This window comes from Poecilia formosa, unplaced genomic scaffold (assembly GCF_000485575.1).
Source record: "Poecilia formosa unplaced genomic scaffold, Poecilia_formosa-5.1.2 Scaffold300, whole genome shotgun sequence".
NCBI lineage: Eukaryota > Metazoa > Chordata > Actinopteri > Cyprinodontiformes > Poeciliidae > Poecilia > Poecilia formosa.
The window spans coordinates 739,307-759,076 of NW_006800239.1; the positions used below are offsets into that span (position 1 = coordinate 739,307).

The window sequence follows — 19,770 nt, forward strand, 5'->3', positions numbered from 1 at the left end:
TCACAGGCAACATTTCCATTCACATCTTCAGGAATTTCACTACCTGGGTTATTACTGACTACATCCCATACACTGGGTCCTTTCCCATCCTGGTCATATCCACCCTCAATCTGGTAAGCTGAAGATGAGACGCCCCATAAGAAGTCTTGTGAGAAATGGCCATAGTGATACATTTGTCTGTCTAACCTTTTCTGTGGTGTAAATTTTTCCCAGACAGCCTTTGAGGCTGATGGGACCTCTGAGGGTGGCAGTGGGGTGGAGCGGCGAGGTGGTGACATTTTCACACCTTCAAAATGATCTTGTTTGCGTGAAACAAAACCATTTTGCTCGATTATCTGAGCAAAAAAATATGCTGATTGTTTTGGTGTCCTCGGTCTGTATCCATCTACAAAATTAACCTGGTGAAGTCCAAATCTTTCACTGTACCCTTTATTTCCCTCAAATCCATCCATAAGTGATTGCACTGTGAATCGCTGGACATCCACTTTATCGAGTTCAATGGCTGTAAAATGAAAACAGAAGACAATATTAAAAATGTATTTATGGTTTATTTCTGCTAAACATGCCAAGTATTAATGAAAAGATGGGCACAAACCTTTTAGGGTCTCACTGATGTAACCCCTCATGTACTCTATTCTGCTAACATCATTCAGAGTGTCCCCACTGTCATCCGTTGGCATGCCATTCCCAGTTATGTAAATGGGCACATTGTTATATGTTAGATATTTTGTTTTTATGTGGTTCAGAAGTGACCGTAGCCCTGTGGGCATGGAGTAGATCCAGTCTGATGCTGTAGCAGGCCATGAGGGGTCCACTTTAGCCTGGAAGTCTCCAACTCCTTCAGGACCAGGGNAAAGACAATGCTGTTTTTTTTAAAGGTTTTTGTTGGCTCTAGTGGCCTTTATTTGAAAGTAGTTTGACAGGAAAGAGGGTTATGAGAGAGGGGGAAGACATGCGGCAAATGTCACCAGGCCGGGAATCAAATAGTAACAGAGTAGGAACAATAGTTAAAAGTGACAATTACAAAACCCCTAGATTTACCACCTTTTTCTTCAAAATTTAGGTTTATTTTCTTTTTCTGACAATGGAAGCTTTAAAATGTTATAGAACAGTGCAGTTGTTTTTGGAATTCAACCACTGTAATATATAGTTAAAGAGAACAATGGCACCAGGAGGGTCAAGTGACATATTATATTGTTTTGAAGTCTCATTTTATTACAAATTTCATTAGCTGTGTAGTAAAAGAGTGTGGAAGGTAAAAGATAATAGTTTTGATAACTTTATCTTAAGATATAAAGGTCATAAGGGAGATAAAGTAATACACTTAGGTAATGTACTCCTTCCTTATCAGAAGGAAGATCATAAATTACTAAATGAATTAAATTTATTTGGAAAGATAATCCGTGGACAGAGAACAGCAACCGCATATCCGCGGCATCCAGTTGCTGATTGGAAGTCATAAAACTAAAAACAAAACTTGAAAAACTAAAAATGAAAGTATTGTTTAATGCTGCAGGATGTATGTTTTAAACTAACATCTTATTATTTCAAATAAATCTCAACACCACTGCTGGTCAGGACCATTTCGTCTGTTATGTATCATTGCATGATGTGTACATAGGCCCTGGAATTGGGGTCAGTAAAATGTAATCTAACAATCTTTATTATAAATCCAATAAAATATGCTATTGTACTGCCCAGATCAAAGAGACCAGGGTCTCACCCTGAAGCCAAACCTGATAGGAACTCTTGGCAGTGAGCACCTGTTCGTTGGCTCAAACAAAAGCCCTTTCTTCCTGCAGATCCACCATATTGTAGATTTAATGTCTCGGATGGAGGCCCTGGGTGTCCTATTCCGTAACCATTGTAGCTCATGAACTGTACCCCCTCCAAAAATAGAGCTGCAGGGGAAGCCTGGTGGGTTGATCTGGAGGTCTTAACTCAAACTGTTGCCCCTGTGTGCTAATTTTTACTCTGGGTTAAATAGATACATACTGGAGAATTACCAGGTGTTAAGTTAATATTTATACTGGGTCATGTTGTTTTCAAGATTACAGAAGAAAGCTCCCCTACAAAAATGGGATTTAAAAAATAAATTCCAGTTGTTGTTACAAAGAGCAAACCATTTCTAGCAGAGATGTTTTTATTATTTCTTCTACTTTCTTCTACATTGTTTATTTAAACAAAATTCCTCACATATCGCAAACACCTTTTAGGCCAACATTTTCATCTGGTTGTTGTGGATACCTCTCGACTTCCGCCTGTTTGTGATTCAATGTTAGTGGAATTTTAGCAGAACTTGACTCCACATGATTCACCTTTTGACAGAATTATTTTGTTGCACTTATCTAAAAATATTTAAGAAAATAGCTGACACACTATTGGCTGGTGGTCACAAAGCACTCCAAGAGGTCATTCATTTTCCCTTGGGGCTTATTAACTGTACCCCCAAAAGCGGAGATGAGACAGAGAGATATGTGGATGCAGGCTTCTGCAGTAGTTCTAAGACCTATTATATTAATAATGCTTGTTAAGGTTTGGCCTTTTAACTTTTAAAACAGGCAGGTAGCTATTCATCGGTGCTTGTAGTTTCTAACAACGTTACATGAATAACCAGGGACCTTGAAACACATAAAAGGGATGGACAGCACCTTGCTGCTGGTTACATAACTTAACAGATTAGAAACAACCAATATATTTTCTGTTGAGCTAATATTTCTGCTGTATTTATTCAATATTTTGGGAGTAAATAGAGTAAATGGTAGTAAATAGTAAATAGTTTTTTGAATGGAAAATGTTTATTTTCTCAACGTGTGGATTTTGATTACAATTTGATTAATGTAAACAGGTTAAATGTTTAAATTAATCAAAATTTAATTGCTTTGTTGCTTCCCTCATTTGTTTATTCAATAATTTAGCAGCCAAACAGGTTTTTGAATTATATATGCTTGTTTTGTCGATATAGGTGTAGCAAAGAGAAAAATGCATTCCATCAAAAATCCATCACTTGTTAAATTTATTTATGTATTAATTCCTTAATTTTATTGTCTTTCATTGTTATCTTGAAATTACTATTTAAACAAATTGTATAGTAATTTAGGGAAAGTTTAGTTATTTTATTTTTGTGTCCATAACGTGACGCCACTTCCTATGTTTTTGCGTTTCTGCTTCGTGTTCGGCTCGGTGGCTTCCGGTCTATTGAAAATGGCATTTTACACTAGGTGCTTGCAGGGCTTGCCCAAGGTAACAATTAATGATGTACATCTATCCGAAGCTCCAACAAGTCAGCTGGAGAAAGGTTTTAAGATGTACGCCTCGTTATACATTCACGGATACAAAGGTGAGTTTTACTTTCTTTAAACTTTGTGGCTAACATTAACTTTAGCTTATGCTAGTAGGCAATATTCTCGGACATTTTTCTTGTAAAAATGTGCTATTTAAGTATCTAAACATTTTAATCCATTCTGACGGACACTGTTTTTACCTTTTTTGTGCTTATTCTCAAGTATATTATGTGTGCTTATTGTCGTTGGTGTCAAACAGACGAAGTAAGGGGGGAGGTTATGGTTCAGGCTTTTTCCCTCCGAAGCATGAGGAAGCACAAAAAGCCCTATAGCTTAAAAGTAGGGCCGCACTGGTGTCAAGAGTTAGAGTTCAGATGACTGTTCAGGTTCAGAGTTGTTGTTTTTAGAAAAATATGGCCGTGTTCCTTAAGGTCTCAATGTTATTTAATTTGATTACTTTTGCATGCTTTTTGTTTAGAGCTCAAATAGGATGGTGTTTAGTCTGCTCACTCATTCCCATACACTAACTCTTTCAGGGTGAATACTGAAGTGATTCCATGGAAATAATACAGGGACGGTTCCTTTATTTACCATCCGTCTCCCCCCGTCCCCTGTTCCCTTAGTTTTAGACTGAATAGGCTGATCCCGAGTGAAGTGAAGGCCACAAACTTTGCTGTGCAGAGTGAGCTTTAACTTGTAACAACGAATATTTACAAGCCACCAACTTCTTAATTCAGGATCGCTTAGAAATCCATGAAACTTAAAAGCCCATTATATTTGGAAGATAACAGTCTTCATGGTATTGCTTTATTTGCTTCTGAAATATGACTTTGTCTTTTCTAGCTGTCACGGTAACTCAAAGTGGAAACAAGAAAACCAGATTTCGCTTTTGCGGATGTGACATCAGCGCCCTACGTGCATAGAGCCCATTGGTGAGTTTCTCACAGAGCTTATGTTTAGTTACGATCAAGAAGTTGTAAAGGACGAAATGTTTTATAGTCTTTTAGCTAACGTGCTTGTAAGATGTTCGTTTAACTTTATATAGTTGGGAGGAGAATGGAATGTTTATGTTGACCGTGAACAAGCCAACTGCTTTTCCCGCCGTGCTGCAGGGTATTTTTTCCTCTCTCTCCATTTTGTTAACAGAATTGTTCTACCATGGCTGGACAACTACGCCTGGCATGTAAAAGAATAGTCTTTTTGTCTTCTAGAGTTGTGTGCAAACATGAAATTTCCAGATGTAAAAAAAATTATATGCAAGAAGTTTATATTTGCTATATATTCCCTTACCACTTGTGCTGCATTCATAGTTCAAACCGTAGTTTTCTACATGCATTCTGACACCACCGTAATGTTAATATGTACTAGTGGACATAAAATGTGACAGACAGACTTTGTGGACAACAGTAGTCTTCTCCAGATTGTTTTTCAGGCAAAAATGAATTGTTTGCAAATTTTGCATGTGCGTCAGATTGATGGTTGCACCGAAACATGTAAATACAAAGGTATTTATCAGACTTTTGTAAGTAAAAAAAAAAAGAATAAATAATTGCACTAAAATTCTTAATGTGTTAAAATCTAAGTAATTAACATGTAAATATACTTCAGTTTTTTTTCCTGGCTTTTTGTTTAAGATTTATTTTCTTTGTTCATAACTTTGTTCATTCTTTTATTACACTGCATTCAAGAAAGTCAAATTCAAACTTTTAATTATTTGAAATTAACATGTTACTGGCCTTAGTCTTATTTAGGCCCTAGGACTTAATCTTTATTCCTATTGGTAACTCTTCATTTGGTTCTTGTTAGGGGAGCCTGGATGCCTGTAGAGAAGTATGGATACTTTTCTAAGTGCCAGTTAAAGAAAACAGGAATATGTGGTAAATCAGCTGCTACTGAGTGGTTGAGATAAGTCCAACCAGTGAATTTAGGCTGGATAGAACAACAGCCGATAACTGTCCGGTTCATCTGCTTCTCCCCTCATACATCAGCAAGCATACAGAGAAAAGACGACTCCTTGTGTTTTGTTCTGAACAGTGCAGAGACAATGTAATAAAGTGCAGCAATGGGGTATCTATTTAGGACACCAACCATGTATGTTATAAAATGCTATGCATCTGTTTAGGTAAGGAAATAACCATGGACCTAACACGCTGTTTAATTTTGCTTAACATCTTTTTAAGATATATAAGTAAGATCTGAATGTTAGATCATTGCCTTTACAACGTGGGACTGACCTTTGACCTGTACCACCTGTTGCACATAAATGTCCAGAGAGGAATCAGCAGACTCATGTCTCCTGAATCGGGAAAGAACACACAAAGCTTTTGATTACAGAGCTTTTTTGCCCCCTCGGTCTTGGGGGTTGTCGACGTGAATGTTGAAATCACCGACAATTATCAAACAATCGTAATCAATGCATATGAGAGATAGAAGTTCATTCAAGTCCATAGAGAAATTTTCCACATATGTTGGGGTTTTGTATAAAGTTAGTGTCATAGTTCGTTTGTGGCCTTTTACCTCGATTCCAAGATATTCAAAAGACATAAAATTACCCAAAGAGATTTTACTACAGTTCATGGTATTCTTAAATATTGAAGCCACGCCTCCTCCTTTTTTGTGATTTCTATTTTCACTTAAAAAATTGCACGTTGGAGGCGCCGATTCAATTAGTACGATTGCTTCATTATTGTCATTCAGCCATGTTTCTGTCATAAATAGAACATCAATATTATGCTCAGTGATGAAATCATTAATTAATAGAGCTTTAGCACAGAGAGATCTGGTATTTAAAAGAGCCAGTTTAAGTGACTTGGAGGCTGAAAGTTCTTCAGCCTTAAGATCCTTTAGGCAGGGGATCAGTCTGAGATTTGAATTAAGACAGCTGTTTTTGTATTTCAGTTTTTTGTAACTTTTCTTGTAGTGATCCGGACAGGTATTGTCCTGCTATGAAATGTCGGGGGGCCAGACACATTCTGGTGGATGACGGTTGTAAAGATAATATCTGGACCCTGGTCTCAGACCTCAGAAACGCAGAGTGCTGGATCCTCTGGGAAGTCAGAGGCAGGTGGCTTAGATGAAGTGAGGTCTGCTATGTTANATCGACCTTCCTGTAGCTGTCAGCAGCTGTGTCAGCATTATGATTATTAAAGGCTTGGTTTTCATGACCAAAGCGATCCCAGATGGTCTCGCCTTTCCCCTCTGCTGCCCATGCACCTTCAACCTTGAAAGACTCTGTGGATGTAGCCCATTGGAAGCCAGCAGGGAATGCTTTAGTAAGGAGAACATCTGTTTCGTCAGTGCTTTTGGCTGCAGACTCATGCACAATCTTCTTATAACTGTTACCCAACCCTTTCATTCTGCTGAAATGTGCTTCACCGCTGAAAAAATGACATCAAATATAAATAAAAATGAAAAAGCACTCGATGTATGTGTTACTTCTTAAACAAATCTTACCTGTTACTGCTGGAGGTTCTCAGCTCAGGTTGTCCCAGGGGGCCTGCAAGAAGCACAACATCATCCTGTCTTTTCACAACCCCACCTTGACTTCCAAGGATGCACAGAAAATGCAAGCACCCCAACCACAATAGCTTCTGCATCGTGACCCAAAAAGGAGGCACTGAGGATTTCCTCTGATTGTACAGCTATTTAAACAAAAATCTCCTCCTTTTTGGCTTCATTCTTTGTATGGCACCGTCATAATTGTTATGAAATCCAAGATAATTTATTTAGTGTTTTATTGGACGTGTGCTATCAGGAACACTGGACTCGTGTATGATATAACCATGGTTGAAGGTCATCTAAGGTGAACATAAGTAATATTTAACATGAGCATTCGGGAAGTAATGCAGCACATCCTTCAGGAAAAGGATTAGTATTATAGCCATTAGTGTGGAAGCAACAGTTCCCTATAGATTATGAATGTTCACAATTACTAGATTACATTTGTTTAGTATCAACTTTAATTTCTTTCAGATTTTTATACATAAAACTAGAATTATAATTCTATCTTCAATCCCCACACTTTTTGCTAAAACTAGCCAAGTTAGAAAAAAATGCGTAACCATTTTAAGCATTGATTTTAATGGATGACCTAATCTGCTTTTTACATCACCTTGTAACTGTGTTTTGGCCTCACTGTCTTAAAAATGCTGCTTACATTTATTGTGTTTTTTGTATTTTCAATGTATTACCTACAGAGTTGTGTGATTTACATGTGACCTTTGTTGTGGCTGTGTCTGGGATTGTTGTAGTTTTACAAAATCAAGAAACTTTTGCAGAAATTAGCCTCCTCACTCAAGCTTTCTAGTACTTTTAAAAAATGTTTTTAAATAAGCAGGTATACACAATTTTCTGATTTTACTATTGTCCATTCACTATTATTACCATTTACTGTACTACTGATGCCTGCAGTTTCTTGTGATGTAGCTTTCATGTTACAGGTTGTTTTTTTCTTGGAGAAACTCATGAAAGGAGGTTAGAAAAGTGATACATTTTAGAATTAAAATTATGGGTATTTAAAATTGCCTTATGGCTAAAACTTAAGCTAATAATTAAGACCATGAGTCATAGCAAGCTAGGATATTTAGGCAAAAATGTTAGCTTTACTACAAACACAGGAAACAGAAGTAACACAAAAGGAACCAGATTTCCACCTATTTTTACTGGTTATGAATAAGCTAGTTAGAACTGCAGCACAGCTAAAGATGAAAAGATGTCAAAGTCTGAACAATAAAAGTTCGTGTGGAGGATTGTTATTTGAAATTTTAAGCTAATTGTGACACAGAGAGTTTTTCCAACAATAAAATAGAGAATAATTTATTATGAACATTTTATGGCACACTAGCATACTCTGTTGTTGGTCTGAAAGTAGTTAAATCATTGTATTTTGTTGATGACCTCTTGCAAATCTTGATTTGCTTGTATTTAGATGTCTCAAGAAGACATTAGTTGAACCAAATGAGAGAAACCAAGCAAAACCTTGGTGTATTAGCCTGTTTAGTCAAACCAACCCTTAGAAATCTTGGTATGATTTTTCATTCTATCATGTTAGAGTTTCATTGACACGAATTCAAGAGACAGATTTTTCCAGCAAAGAAATATTTCTAAACCTTAAACGTTAGCATCAAATTCAAAATTAGAGATGATTGGTCATCTTTCCCCTCGTCTCGACTATTCAAACAACCTTTTCATGTGACTGAATGAGAAAGATCTTGACCGTCTCCATCCAATTCAGATCTAGTTGCAAAGAATTTAACCAATACATGCAAGAGGCAGTAAATTTATCCAAAGGCTACCCTAAGTCTTAATCTTATTACCTTGGCTACTGGTACATTTTAGAAATAATTTAAAAGTCTTTATTTTTAGATCCCAATGTGGTCCTGCCTTGTGATCGCATATCACAGGGCAGGACCACCAAAAGGAGGTTTTCCTTTTGTTACACCTCTTCCGGCAGTCTGAGATCTTCCAGTCAACGATTGTTACAGTTAATGGTTCCTTAAACAAGTTTTAAGACCAAAGGGGGATACATATTTTAGAGTGGTGATCTACAGATAGTGGAATGCTTTGCCTCAATTTTTGGGATGTCTTGATGCTGTTGATTCTTATAAGAAGCAGTTGTAGACTTCTTTATAGTCTGGCTTTTGACTAGGTTTTTGTATGATTTGTGTTCTGCTTTATCCTGTTTTATATTCTTATCTTCAAGTTTTTTAAGAGTGTTTTCATTGTAAAGTACTTTGTGGTTTTCACTCCTCCGGGACTAGCACATAGAAATAATCAACAATCACTTCCGTTGTGTCGTTGACTTTTTTAGTGATCCTCCATAGTGAACATGCATGTTTCTTAACAGCAAGAAACCTCCATCAGAACCAACCATCTGCTACGACTAACTGAGGGTTTGAGAATAAAGAGCAGACACACAGAAAGAAACAGATGAACTGATGTCCGATTATTTTCTTTGGTCATAAAAAAGGCAGTGGTTCATGGCTCCTTATAGCAATGTTAGTGTTTTCAGGAGGTTTTCCTTTTGTTCATGACTAGAACCACTTTTTTGTTACTCTAAAGAATTTAATTTCTGTATGTTTTTTGCTCTTATCTGCAATCAGTACGGTAAGGTCACACGTAGGTAATACTGTTTTGTAACCATACCTGGATGAACACTTTGTTTTTCATGCTGCCTGTGTTTATTAGCTGTATTGTAATAAAGGCAGTGTTTGAAAAGTTATACAATAGTTTTCATAACCATTTATTACAAACCCAAAGTTCATGGTAACAGATAGCTTTGATGAAGCTCTTTGATTTATTTCCTCAGATTGTAAAAGACAATGCTGTTTTTTTTAAAGGTTTTTGTTGGCTCTAGTGGCCTTTATTTGAAAGTAGTTTGACAGGAAAGAGGGTTATGAGAGAGGGGGAAGACATGCGGCAAATGTCACCAGGCCGGGAATCAAATAGTAACAGAGTAGGAACAATAGTTAAAAGTGACAATTACAAAACCCCTAGATTTACCACCTTTTTCTTCAAAATTTAGGTTTATTTTCTTTTTCTGACAATGGAAGCTTTAAAATGTTATAGAACAGTGCAGTTGTTTTTGGAATTCAACCACTGTAATATATAGTTAAAGAGAACAATGGCACCAGGAGGGTCAAGTGACGTATTATATTGTTTTGAAGTCTCATCTTATTACAAATTTCATTAGCTGTGTAGTAAAAGAGTGTGGAAGGTAAAAGATAATAGTTTTGATAACTTTATCTTAAGATATAAAGGTCATAAGGGAGATAAAGTAATACACTTAGGTAATGTACTCCTTCCTTATCAGAAGGAAGATCATAAATTACTAAATGAATTAAATTTGTTTGGAAAGATAATCCGTGGACAGAGAACAGCAACCGCATATCCGCGGCATCCAGTTGCTGATTGGAAGTCATAAAACTAAAAACAAAACTTGAAAAACTAAAAATGAAAGTATTGTTTAATGCTGCAGGATGTATGTTTTAAACTAACATCTTATTATTTCAAATAAATCTCAACACCACTGCTGGTCAGGACCATTTTGTCTGTTATGTATCATTGCATGATGTGTACATAGGCCCTGGAATTGGGGTCAGTAAAATGTAATCTAACAATCTTTATTATAAATCCAATAAAATATGCTATTGTACTGCCCAGATCAAAGAGACCAGGGTCTCACCCTGAAGCCAAACCTGATAGGAACTCTTGGCAGTGAGCACCTGTTCGTTGGCTCAAACAAAAGCCCTTTCTTCCTGCAGATCCACCATATTGTAGATTTAATGTCTCGGATGGAGGCCCTGGGTGTCCTATTCCGTAACCATTGTAGCTCATGAACTGTACCCCCTCCAAAAATAGAGCTGCAGGGGAAGCCTGGTGGGTTGATCTGGAGGTCATAACTCAAACTGTTGCCCCTGTGTGCTAATTTTTACTCTGGGTTAAATAGATACATACTGGAGAATTACCAGGTGTTAAGTTAATATTTATACTGGGTCATGTTGTTTTCAAGATTACAGAAGAAAGCTCCCCTACAAAAATGGGATTTAAAAAATAAATTCCAGTTGTTGTTACAAAGAGCAAACCATTTCTAGCAGAGATGTTTTTATTATTTCTTCTACTTTCTTCTACATTGTTTATTTAAACAAAATTCCTCACATATCGCAAACACCTTTTAGGCCAACATTTTCATCTGGTTGTTGTGGATACCTCTCGACTTCCGCCTGTTTGTGATTCAATGTTAGTGGAATTTTAGCAGAACTTGACTCCACATGATTCACCTTTTGACAGAATTATTTTGTTGCACTTATCTAAAAATATTTAAGAAAATAGCTGACACACTATTGGCTGGTGGTCACAAAGCACTCCAAGAGGTCATTCATTTTCCTTGGGGCTTATTGACTGTACCCCCAAAAGCGGAGATGAGACAGAGAGATATGTGGATGCAGGCTTCTGCAGTAGTTCTAAGACCTATTATATTAATAATGCTTGTTAAGGTTTGGCCTTTTAACTTTTAAAACAGGCAGGTAGCTATTCATCGGTGCTTGTAGTTTCTAACAACGTTACATGAATAACCAGGGACCTTGAAACACATAAAAGGGATGGACAGCACCTTGCTGCTGGTTACATAACTTAACAGATTAGAAACAACCAATATATTTTCTGTTGAGCTAATATTTCTGCTGTATTTATTCAATATTTTGGGAGTAAATAGAGTAAATGGTAGTAAATAGTAAATTGTTTTTTGAATGGAAAATGTTTATTTTCTCAACGTGTGGATTTTGATTACAATTTGATTAANTTGGCTCCAACATGCACAACTAAAGTCTCCATGTTTGGCTGATCAGTGGTTAGAGAGAGCACTTTGAGAGTCAAATCAGACACAGTGTCACCAAGAAAAGAAACCACTCTGGTTTTCTTGGGATTGCAAACATGACTGATTCCATTTACTGTCTCATCTCCAACAATAAGCACTCTTTGCGTACCTTTCGTTTTCCTGGTCGTCACTTTGTCCTTCGGAGCTTTGTGGGGTGGATGTGTTGGTTTAGCCTCATTGCTGATGTTTGAAGGCGGGTTTTCACTCAGAGGCTCAGACTGGAGTGCAGAAAATCTGTTTTTCAGTGGGATTCCCACGGAGTCGGAATGTTTTGAGGCTTGGGCTGGTCGCTTTGTCCTTGGTAGCGGGGTCGGTGGAGCCGTTTTGGCTCCAGCTGCTTGTTTGCTATTCTTTGGCGGAGCAGGTGTTGAAGTTGAAGGTGGGTTTCGGCTCAGAGCTGGCCACGCTGTTTCGTCCATTTGAGGTGTTCTCCCTGTTAGTCGTCTCATAGGATCTGCAGTGTAAGACTTTTGTTTCGGCTTGACGCCCTGAGCGATCCAGGGTGAGCTGCTTGGTGCGGGGCGTACGACCTCTCCGCTGATTTGAGGAAGAGTTGTTTCATTTCCACAGGTAGCGTTGATCTCAAAGTTCACCTCCAGCCGTTGAATCTTCGTTTCTAAAAACTGAAGTCGTTGTAGAATACTGCCGATGTCCTTGGGGTCGGACGGCGGCATTTTGCCCTAGTTCAACTTGGAAGTGAAGAAAAGTAAGGTAAAAATAAAAGTGAGAAAATCTCCTGGTCCTTAGGTTTGAAGTAATCCAGTTGTGATGTCGATAATGTAAATATAACCATAAAAATTGTGACTTTAAAAATAATTCACAGGCAAAGTTATCAGTAAGGATGGAGAGAGCAGGATCATTATGCTATAGTTACTTGTAATTTACACAAGATGGATATGGAGATGGAATGAGTTGGTTTCCTATCAAGCTGCAAAATGATAGAAAACTTGCTAACAAAAAGCCTCAGACCTGCAGCCCATAGGCGGTTCTAGACACAGGCCAACAGAAGTGGCTCTTTGGCTCACTTATATATTAAATGATGAAATATTGCCCTGTTTTCTGTTTCATTCTTTTTAATTGCCCTGTAGGCAGCAATTTATTCACATATATGTACATTTATTATTATTGATACTTTAATTAAAGATGAATTGTACAAGTTTATGTCATTGGGGCCGGGGGCGCCGATGACATGTTCGCATAAACCTCAGAAAGTATGTAGTTGCGTCCCTGTTCATAGGCTGGGCTATAGATTTGATGTGGGGTTGTTTAATTGTAAAAAATTAAAGAATGGCAGAAATAATGCGATGATTCCAGGAAAACAGGTGCTTGGTTATTAAATGTAGTGTGCAACTCCTAGCCGCATCATTAAGCTGACGTGTCCTATCTTTTTTTTATTTCATTCAAATCGTTCTTTCTGGTTTTGATTATGAAAAGCAACAAACATACTTATTTCTAAATTTTTATAAAAAAACAATTCAAAGAACTCTCTTGAGCGAATACATTTCTCGTTTATACGGGGATTTGTTACAAGCTTAGTGCCAAACCCTACAGCACAGCTTCAGACCTCTGAATTCTTGATTCAATATCTTATGAATCAGGAATGTTTTTGCATCAAAAGATGAACCAACACATTATTAGGTAGGTGATCTTAAAGGTAAGACCAGTTCATGAACTATTGGCTGTGTCTGGTTTCACTGGATTCTGTTCAGTCAGTTATGATCCCCAGCAGTCACATTACATATTACAAGTGTCACATTATGATTGTTTTTTTTATTCTAAGAGCAATGCAGAAAACTTTACGTGTTTTCTGATAGACAGTAACACAAATTAGGCTTGTTTTTATTTTAAATCTAATTTAAATTTATAAAATTAAAGAATGAATAACTCAGATTAATTGTACCAAATCATTCTGTATTACATGACTGGATAAATGCATTGTCACACAAATTACATGACGTTTTTCCCTGTGCTTTTTTAATCTCACTTTGGTGCAGCAGTTATCGTTTTCTTGTCAGTCCCTTTCAGGATGCAAATGCAAAATTGCTCGGAAACCTTGCCAATGACTGAACCGGGATTTTTCTTTCGTGTAGAGCCCAGGGTGAACATTATCTCAGCCTTTGAGTTTTGCTACGTTTATTGAAATGAATTTTAATGTAGGTCTTGATCAGGCAAAATATCCTGCCTGACATTTTTGTGCTCATCTACCCATTTTGGTTTGCCAACCCAGTTAAACACAAGTCAAGTAAAACTTAGTTGAAGCTTTGCTGCAAGAATATCTGTGGTTGGTGGTGTGGAAAATATATATCTGGGAAGGTTAATAGCGATAGGAGTGAAGAATGAGGACAGGGATTTTGGGAGAACGCTAAATGTTTTGCGTGTCATAATTGTATTATACAAAAGTATAGTACAGTTTATGTATGTTGTACAATTTCCTTTCAGAAGTAATCTCACGGCAATTGTCAAGCAAACATACAGTTACAAATACATATGCAGTTTAATCTAGAATTAGCTTTTTCACCTGTTTCTGCAACAGCAAGTCTGATATTTTATTTGCATCACACATTTAAGCAACAGGTCAATTCAAAATGCCTACAATGTGATTTCTAATCTGAAACTAAACAAAGCTGAGGAGTGAGTACAGGGAGTTAAGCATGATGCATTATCAACTGAACTACCTTTAAGAGGTTGCACTGTTTGATGGAGCTGCTTAATACGATTGTTTTGGGTTGAAACTAGAGAGGAACTAAATGCCATAGTTGCAATGTTCCCAAGAGAGTTTCAGAAACCTCTGTGGTGCATTCTGACAACCATGCATGAATGTGTTCACTAATCTTACAGAACTGATATGCTGCCATCAAAATCCTACGCATTTGGTCTAATGTCCAACATGTTGCCAACCTAATTAATCACTATAACTAAGCAACAGATAATTGGTTCATGCCAAAAACACTCAGGGAACTCCCAGACTCCACATGATAGGAAACTCTCTGTAACCCACAGAATCTCAAGTTTTCAAAAATCAACATTCTGGCTGATTGGCATCACAGCAAAGTCTTACAGTGTAATATCTCAGTTAGATTTAAATGTTGTACCAACTTTTCACTGTAATGCATTTTTTTAAAAATCCCTAATCAGATCTGTGTGTTTTTTATATACCACATTGAAATACAATCAGAGCCTCTACTTCAATCAGAAATGAAGTTCCATTTGTGGTGCCTACAGATAATTTGACAGTTTCATTAAGTGTCTTGTGATAACGGCTTTTATGCACCGCAGAGGCTTGGTTTTCCATTAGTGACTAACTACCTCAGTCATCTTACTCATTATCTTTCTTCTCCTGTTTCCAGCCTGTCCTTTGCCCATGCGGTATCCATGGCACATAGATTCTAAAATGTTTTTTTTTTCTGCTCTGCTGATATTCCTCCTAATTAATTTCTTTAAAAGGTTCAGCCAGTTATTTGCCTTTGATTCACTCTGTTATCAGACTTTTTGCTCCATGTCTAAGTCGAGTCAGTTAATGTCGTCTTTCCGTCCAAAAATCCTCCAGAGATACCCAGGCTTCACTCAACTTCAGAGTAATTTCCAGTTCATCTTATTTCTCTAAGTCTTTAAAAAGAGATAATGCTCACCAGTTTCTTTAACTTTCTTAATTTTTTTTTTTTAATTAATCTGAGCTGAGGTCTTCAGGCTTCACTCTCTCCTGATTTTTTTTTTTTTAAATCCAGAATATCCTCACTGGAAGAGACAGGAGAGACACTTAGGACTGTTAAATATTTTTTTCTCTTCCGTATCTCGAGGTTACTACTCAGCCTCCTCCCAGTTAAACATTGTCTCTGCAAGGTGTCAAGTAGGACATTTTGAACAGATCCATAAATATCTTTACTTCTTTTTGCAAAGGGAGAGTGACTATTTACACTAAAATCTGTACATGTTCCTATTTAAACAGCAGGTATTTTGGAGAAAGTATATCAATTTTTTCCACAGATTACTACATATTTTTCCTCATCTTCAAAAATTTACTTATTGTAGATATGACTGTTCTGTTTTACCAGTTGAACTCTGGTTTGATATTTACAGTAAAATTAAAGACAAAGTCTTTTATCCTCCATTGTTTTAATTTTAAATCCAACCCTCTATGTATTTTATCAGATTTTGTGGATCATTAATCTACTTTGCCATATATAAAGTCTTTTTATTTCTTCTTTTAAATTTTCACAATGTTTTCTTAATTTTTATTATGTCTTTGTCTGCATGTAAAGGTGACTAAATTGCACAGCATTGTTTGTCCTGAATGTTTCACTCTGAAATAAAGGCAAATATTACCAGAAATTACAATCTTTCTGCACTTGTAATCTTTTGCTGCTTGACTGAAATGATGACTAGCATTACCAACTTTATTTTTATAATTCTTTGCAGTGTGACTCACCCCACCTCCATTTCTGCCTGCAGGAGCTTTTCATTACAAAGGCGTTGTTTCTTTGTTCAGTTTCATTTAATATGTCACTGCCATGGCAAACATGAGGTCTAGGGTATTTTATTATCCTTTTGTGTCTACCCGAAAATTCACACAGGAATTCAACAAAGAGCTATAAATCAAAATTACTGGTGACATTTTCTCTTTTAACTAAGCTAAAGGTGGGAACCCTGAGTTGAATGAAAGAATATTTTGTTTGACTTGATGACCGGCTGTTATTGAAGACAGTTTTCTAAATTCATATAGAATACATTAAATACCGTATTAACATATTTCTATGAGTGCTGGGAAAACTATAATACTTGCATTAATTTGAAATTTATCAAAACGAAAATCTGATTCAGCAGCAAAATATTGTCATGGCATAAGAAGCAGTGGATATAGTGCATACAGTCATGAATCAGTTGTTTTATGTTAATGTTTTAAGATGTTTTTCTGTTATTTTCTGTATTTTTCTGGCCTGTATTTAAAGGTGAGGAATGTGACCAAAGCTGCACCATCATGGCTGAGATTGTTGCAACTAAATGCTTTGTCCAATGTTTGCAGGTAAACGTTTGAATCGTGTTAAGAAAAGATCAATCCTGTGGGTGAGTGATGTTATGTATGGAACATTGTATTCACACTGAAATGCATGTGTCCTGGGTTGCTACGGTTACCCATCACAGTCAACTAGGGGTCTCTATATGTCTATGAGTGTCCAGATCAAGAAAAGTGTGAGCAAATTGAGATCCATGATGAAGAAACTAATCTCAAAATAGCCACTGTGTGCAATGTTTGTAGTTCCTGGTATTTCTGTTCCCAATAAGACTTGCAGCCCTGATGTGCTTTGCCAATTTAGAAAAAAACAAAAACAAAACTATTTATGTTTGCACACATGGTATTAGAAGACATTGTATTATGAAATGAAAAGTAAAAGCCAAACTCTGTTTTGTGACCTTATCTGTATGTTTTGCTCATGCAGGGAAGGACTGTAAACGGAGACAAAGCACTTAAAACATCAAATTCATTGAAAGTGAAGCAGTTCTACAAGCTTCAGAAGGAATTTATAGCAGCACTAAATTATGTCTCAAGTGCAAACTTTTGTGAAACAACTACAAAACCAAATGAAATCCATTACTTCAATATGCATTTTGGAAATATCGCTGTGAGTTTTATGGCAGTATTCACCCACTGAGAGACAAAATAACCTCCAGCTCTCCTGGCTGGCCTGACATGCCGGCAGCACAGTGTCTTGGGTTTTCTCAGCAAGACTGTGCTGTTTATAATTTGGCATTAAGGGTTATGACAGACTCGTGGACTTCCCATTTTTTTCTTGGCTGTCTTGGTTTTTTGTCACAATAACAAACATGAAACTTTTTTTTTTCTAATTACTGTCTGCTGCTGTCTTAATTATTGATGCACATGGCCTTTGATTTGTGCTTATTCCTCAGCAAAATAGCAACAGTGTCCTGAAACATTGAAAGGTCGTACAATTATAGTGGAAAAAAACAGGACTCCAGTAATTGCAATGATTTGTTATACTCTGATATGAACAGTTTTCTGTGGGGATTTGTTTAAATTGAGGGTTTTGCTCAATATTAACAACACAGAAAAGTAGTAGTTAATTATATTAACTCTCAGGCTCTAGTACTAAATTCTCCATGGCTCTCAATAAAAATTACCAGTGAAAATTAATGAGTACTTGAGTAAACCAACTGGTTCTTATTTTTTATTTTGTAAGACATTAAAAATGTATTTTCATGAAACTGATACTTAGTGGGTAATGTGTATATTTTAGAATAGGTTAAGATACTTCCATTGACAATATATGATATTTATTTATGGACCTCCAAGTGGCACAACAGGGTCAGCTGATAAAAAATAACATGTGAACAAACAAGAAGTCTCACTTTCACATAAATTTGTACTATTTTGGTTAAAAAATGTTTTTTTTCTGTCTGCAAAGTTATTTCTATTGATAGAGTATTAGAGATTTTACTGAAGTAAATGAAGCAATAATTTACTTTCATATTACTGAAGTAAAAGTAACAATACAGTGAAGGGAAACTACTCTCAAAGATAGTTTTTTCCAAAAGTTACTCAAGAAATGTTATTCAAGTCAGCTGAATAACTGCAGCTTGTTAGTATCCACCTTTGATCTTACCTTTATGTTGCTGCCGTACCTAATTGTTTCCCAGTATGACACAGATATTTAAAGAGTGATACTTAATTTCTTTGGGAATATGGTGAATAATGACAGAAGAAAAATATACAGCTCTTAAAAAATGAAGAGAGCACTGCACTGAACCCCATTGAAAACCTCATGGTTATTCCACCAAAAATAGATTTCTGAACTCTTTCTGAGTTAAAACATCAATATTGTTGTTTCTAAAAGAATATGAATGTATGTGAGGTCAGAAAGCACTGCATATTTTTTGTTATTTTTGCCCATTTCTCATTTTCTGCTAATAAATACTAAATTTTTGCTTGGAATTTCAGAGACATGTTGTCAGTAGTTCATAGAAAAAAAGAACAATGTTTATTTTAAACATATAACTTTAGAAAGTAAACTCAGAGAAAATGGTGGTTTTAAGTGGTCTCTTAATTTTTTCCAGAGATGTATCTATTCTTGCCTCTTATTCCTTTGACTGCTAATGTACAGTGCGACCAGTATGCGTCACCCTGGTAGATTTTCTTTGGTGGTAAAGTTTGCATTATGAATATGAATTTTTACAAACAATAGAAACATTTCTGTAGACAAAACCCAATGGCACTAAAATAGAGAAAGTTCTTCCTTTGGGTCTAATTTCTTACTTGGCTGAGAACATTTGTCCTCTAAATGTTAACCTATTTATTTACTCAACTGTATGGCGCTGCCTAGTTGTATTGTTTTAATACAGCAATTTCATGTGCTATAAGAAGAAAAGGTCCATATGGAAATGGCCTCCAGTCTTTGCTTCAGAGGGACGTGACCGGACTGCACAGAGCTCCAACCTGAACCTTGTCCAACTCTGTTGATGTGAATACATAAACTGGGCCCTCGGTGACTGACCCCACCTCACTAATGCTTTAGCGGCAGGCAGAGACAAATCCTCTCAGCCAAGTTATAAAAGCAGCAAATTAATACCTCTGGTTTTGGAATGGAATTGCTTTCAATTGTCAAGTGATTACTGCCCCTCTTTCAATGTCACTCAACAGAGCCAGACCTGCACAGTAAATATATGGACGGACAAAATTACTTTTTTCTGGTAAACCTTACTTTTAACGTAGTTGTGCTCTTGTTTTTCATAACCTCTTCTCCAGTAACACAGCTTTAAAATCAAAAGCGCACTGAGGAAAAGTTCAAAAAGATAGTTTGATAGATAGTTTGTGACATCTGAGTGCTCAGTCTAAGCACTTCAAGGTCTTGAAGTTCAAGATTTTCTTTGATAACAGATGTCTTTTATAATATGGCATTCACTTATGACTCCCATGCTTTATTCACCAATAACATATGCCAGGTTTTGTATGTCACATCCTGATAATATTATGCAGCAATGAGGAACATACACACAGGATCTGAGTTTTAAATGCCTTCACTGTGGAAAATGTTGATGAGAATTACAACAAATTCAAATTTATAAATTTACCCTAAAATGTAGGTGTAGTTTTCCATTGGA

General features: G+C 36.5%; 2 protein-coding genes and 1 long non-coding RNA gene across 3 annotated transcripts in view; 1 reads left to right on the forward strand and 2 right to left on the reverse strand.

The window, feature by feature from the left end:
* LOC103152106 (lactase-phlorizin hydrolase-like) overlaps positions 1-680 on the reverse strand; it is a 5,288-nt gene extending 4,608 nt beyond the window's left edge. The window contains exons 1-3 of the mRNA XM_016660848.1: positions 596-680; positions 427-502; positions 187-286 (exon numbers count right to left, since the gene is read on the reverse strand). Of these exons, the coding sequence (XP_016516334.1) occupies positions 187-286; positions 427-502; positions 596-680 (261 nt within the window). The remainder of the gene's footprint in view (positions 1-186; positions 287-426; positions 503-595) is intronic.
* A 2,502-nt stretch (positions 681-3,182) lies between these two features.
* On the forward strand, positions 3,183-4,830 carry LOC107832954 (uncharacterized). The gene is made up of 2 exons (XR_001658683.1): positions 3,183-3,340; positions 4,128-4,830. It is a non-coding gene; the product is annotated as an uncharacterized LOC107832954 (long non-coding RNA).
* A 6,753-nt stretch (positions 4,831-11,583) lies between these two features.
* Positions 11,584-12,498, reverse strand: LOC107832948 (predicted GPI-anchored protein 58). Its single transcript, XM_016660849.1, has 2 exons — positions 11,799-12,498; positions 11,584-11,649 (listed from the first exon to the last, which is right to left on the reverse strand). The coding sequence occupies exons 1-2, from the start codon at positions 12,330-12,332 to the stop codon at positions 11,626-11,628; spliced, it is 558 nt and encodes a 185-aa protein (XP_016516335.1). The 5' UTR covers positions 12,333-12,498; the 3' UTR covers positions 11,584-11,625.
* Positions 12,499-19,770: the final 7,272 nt, after the last annotated feature.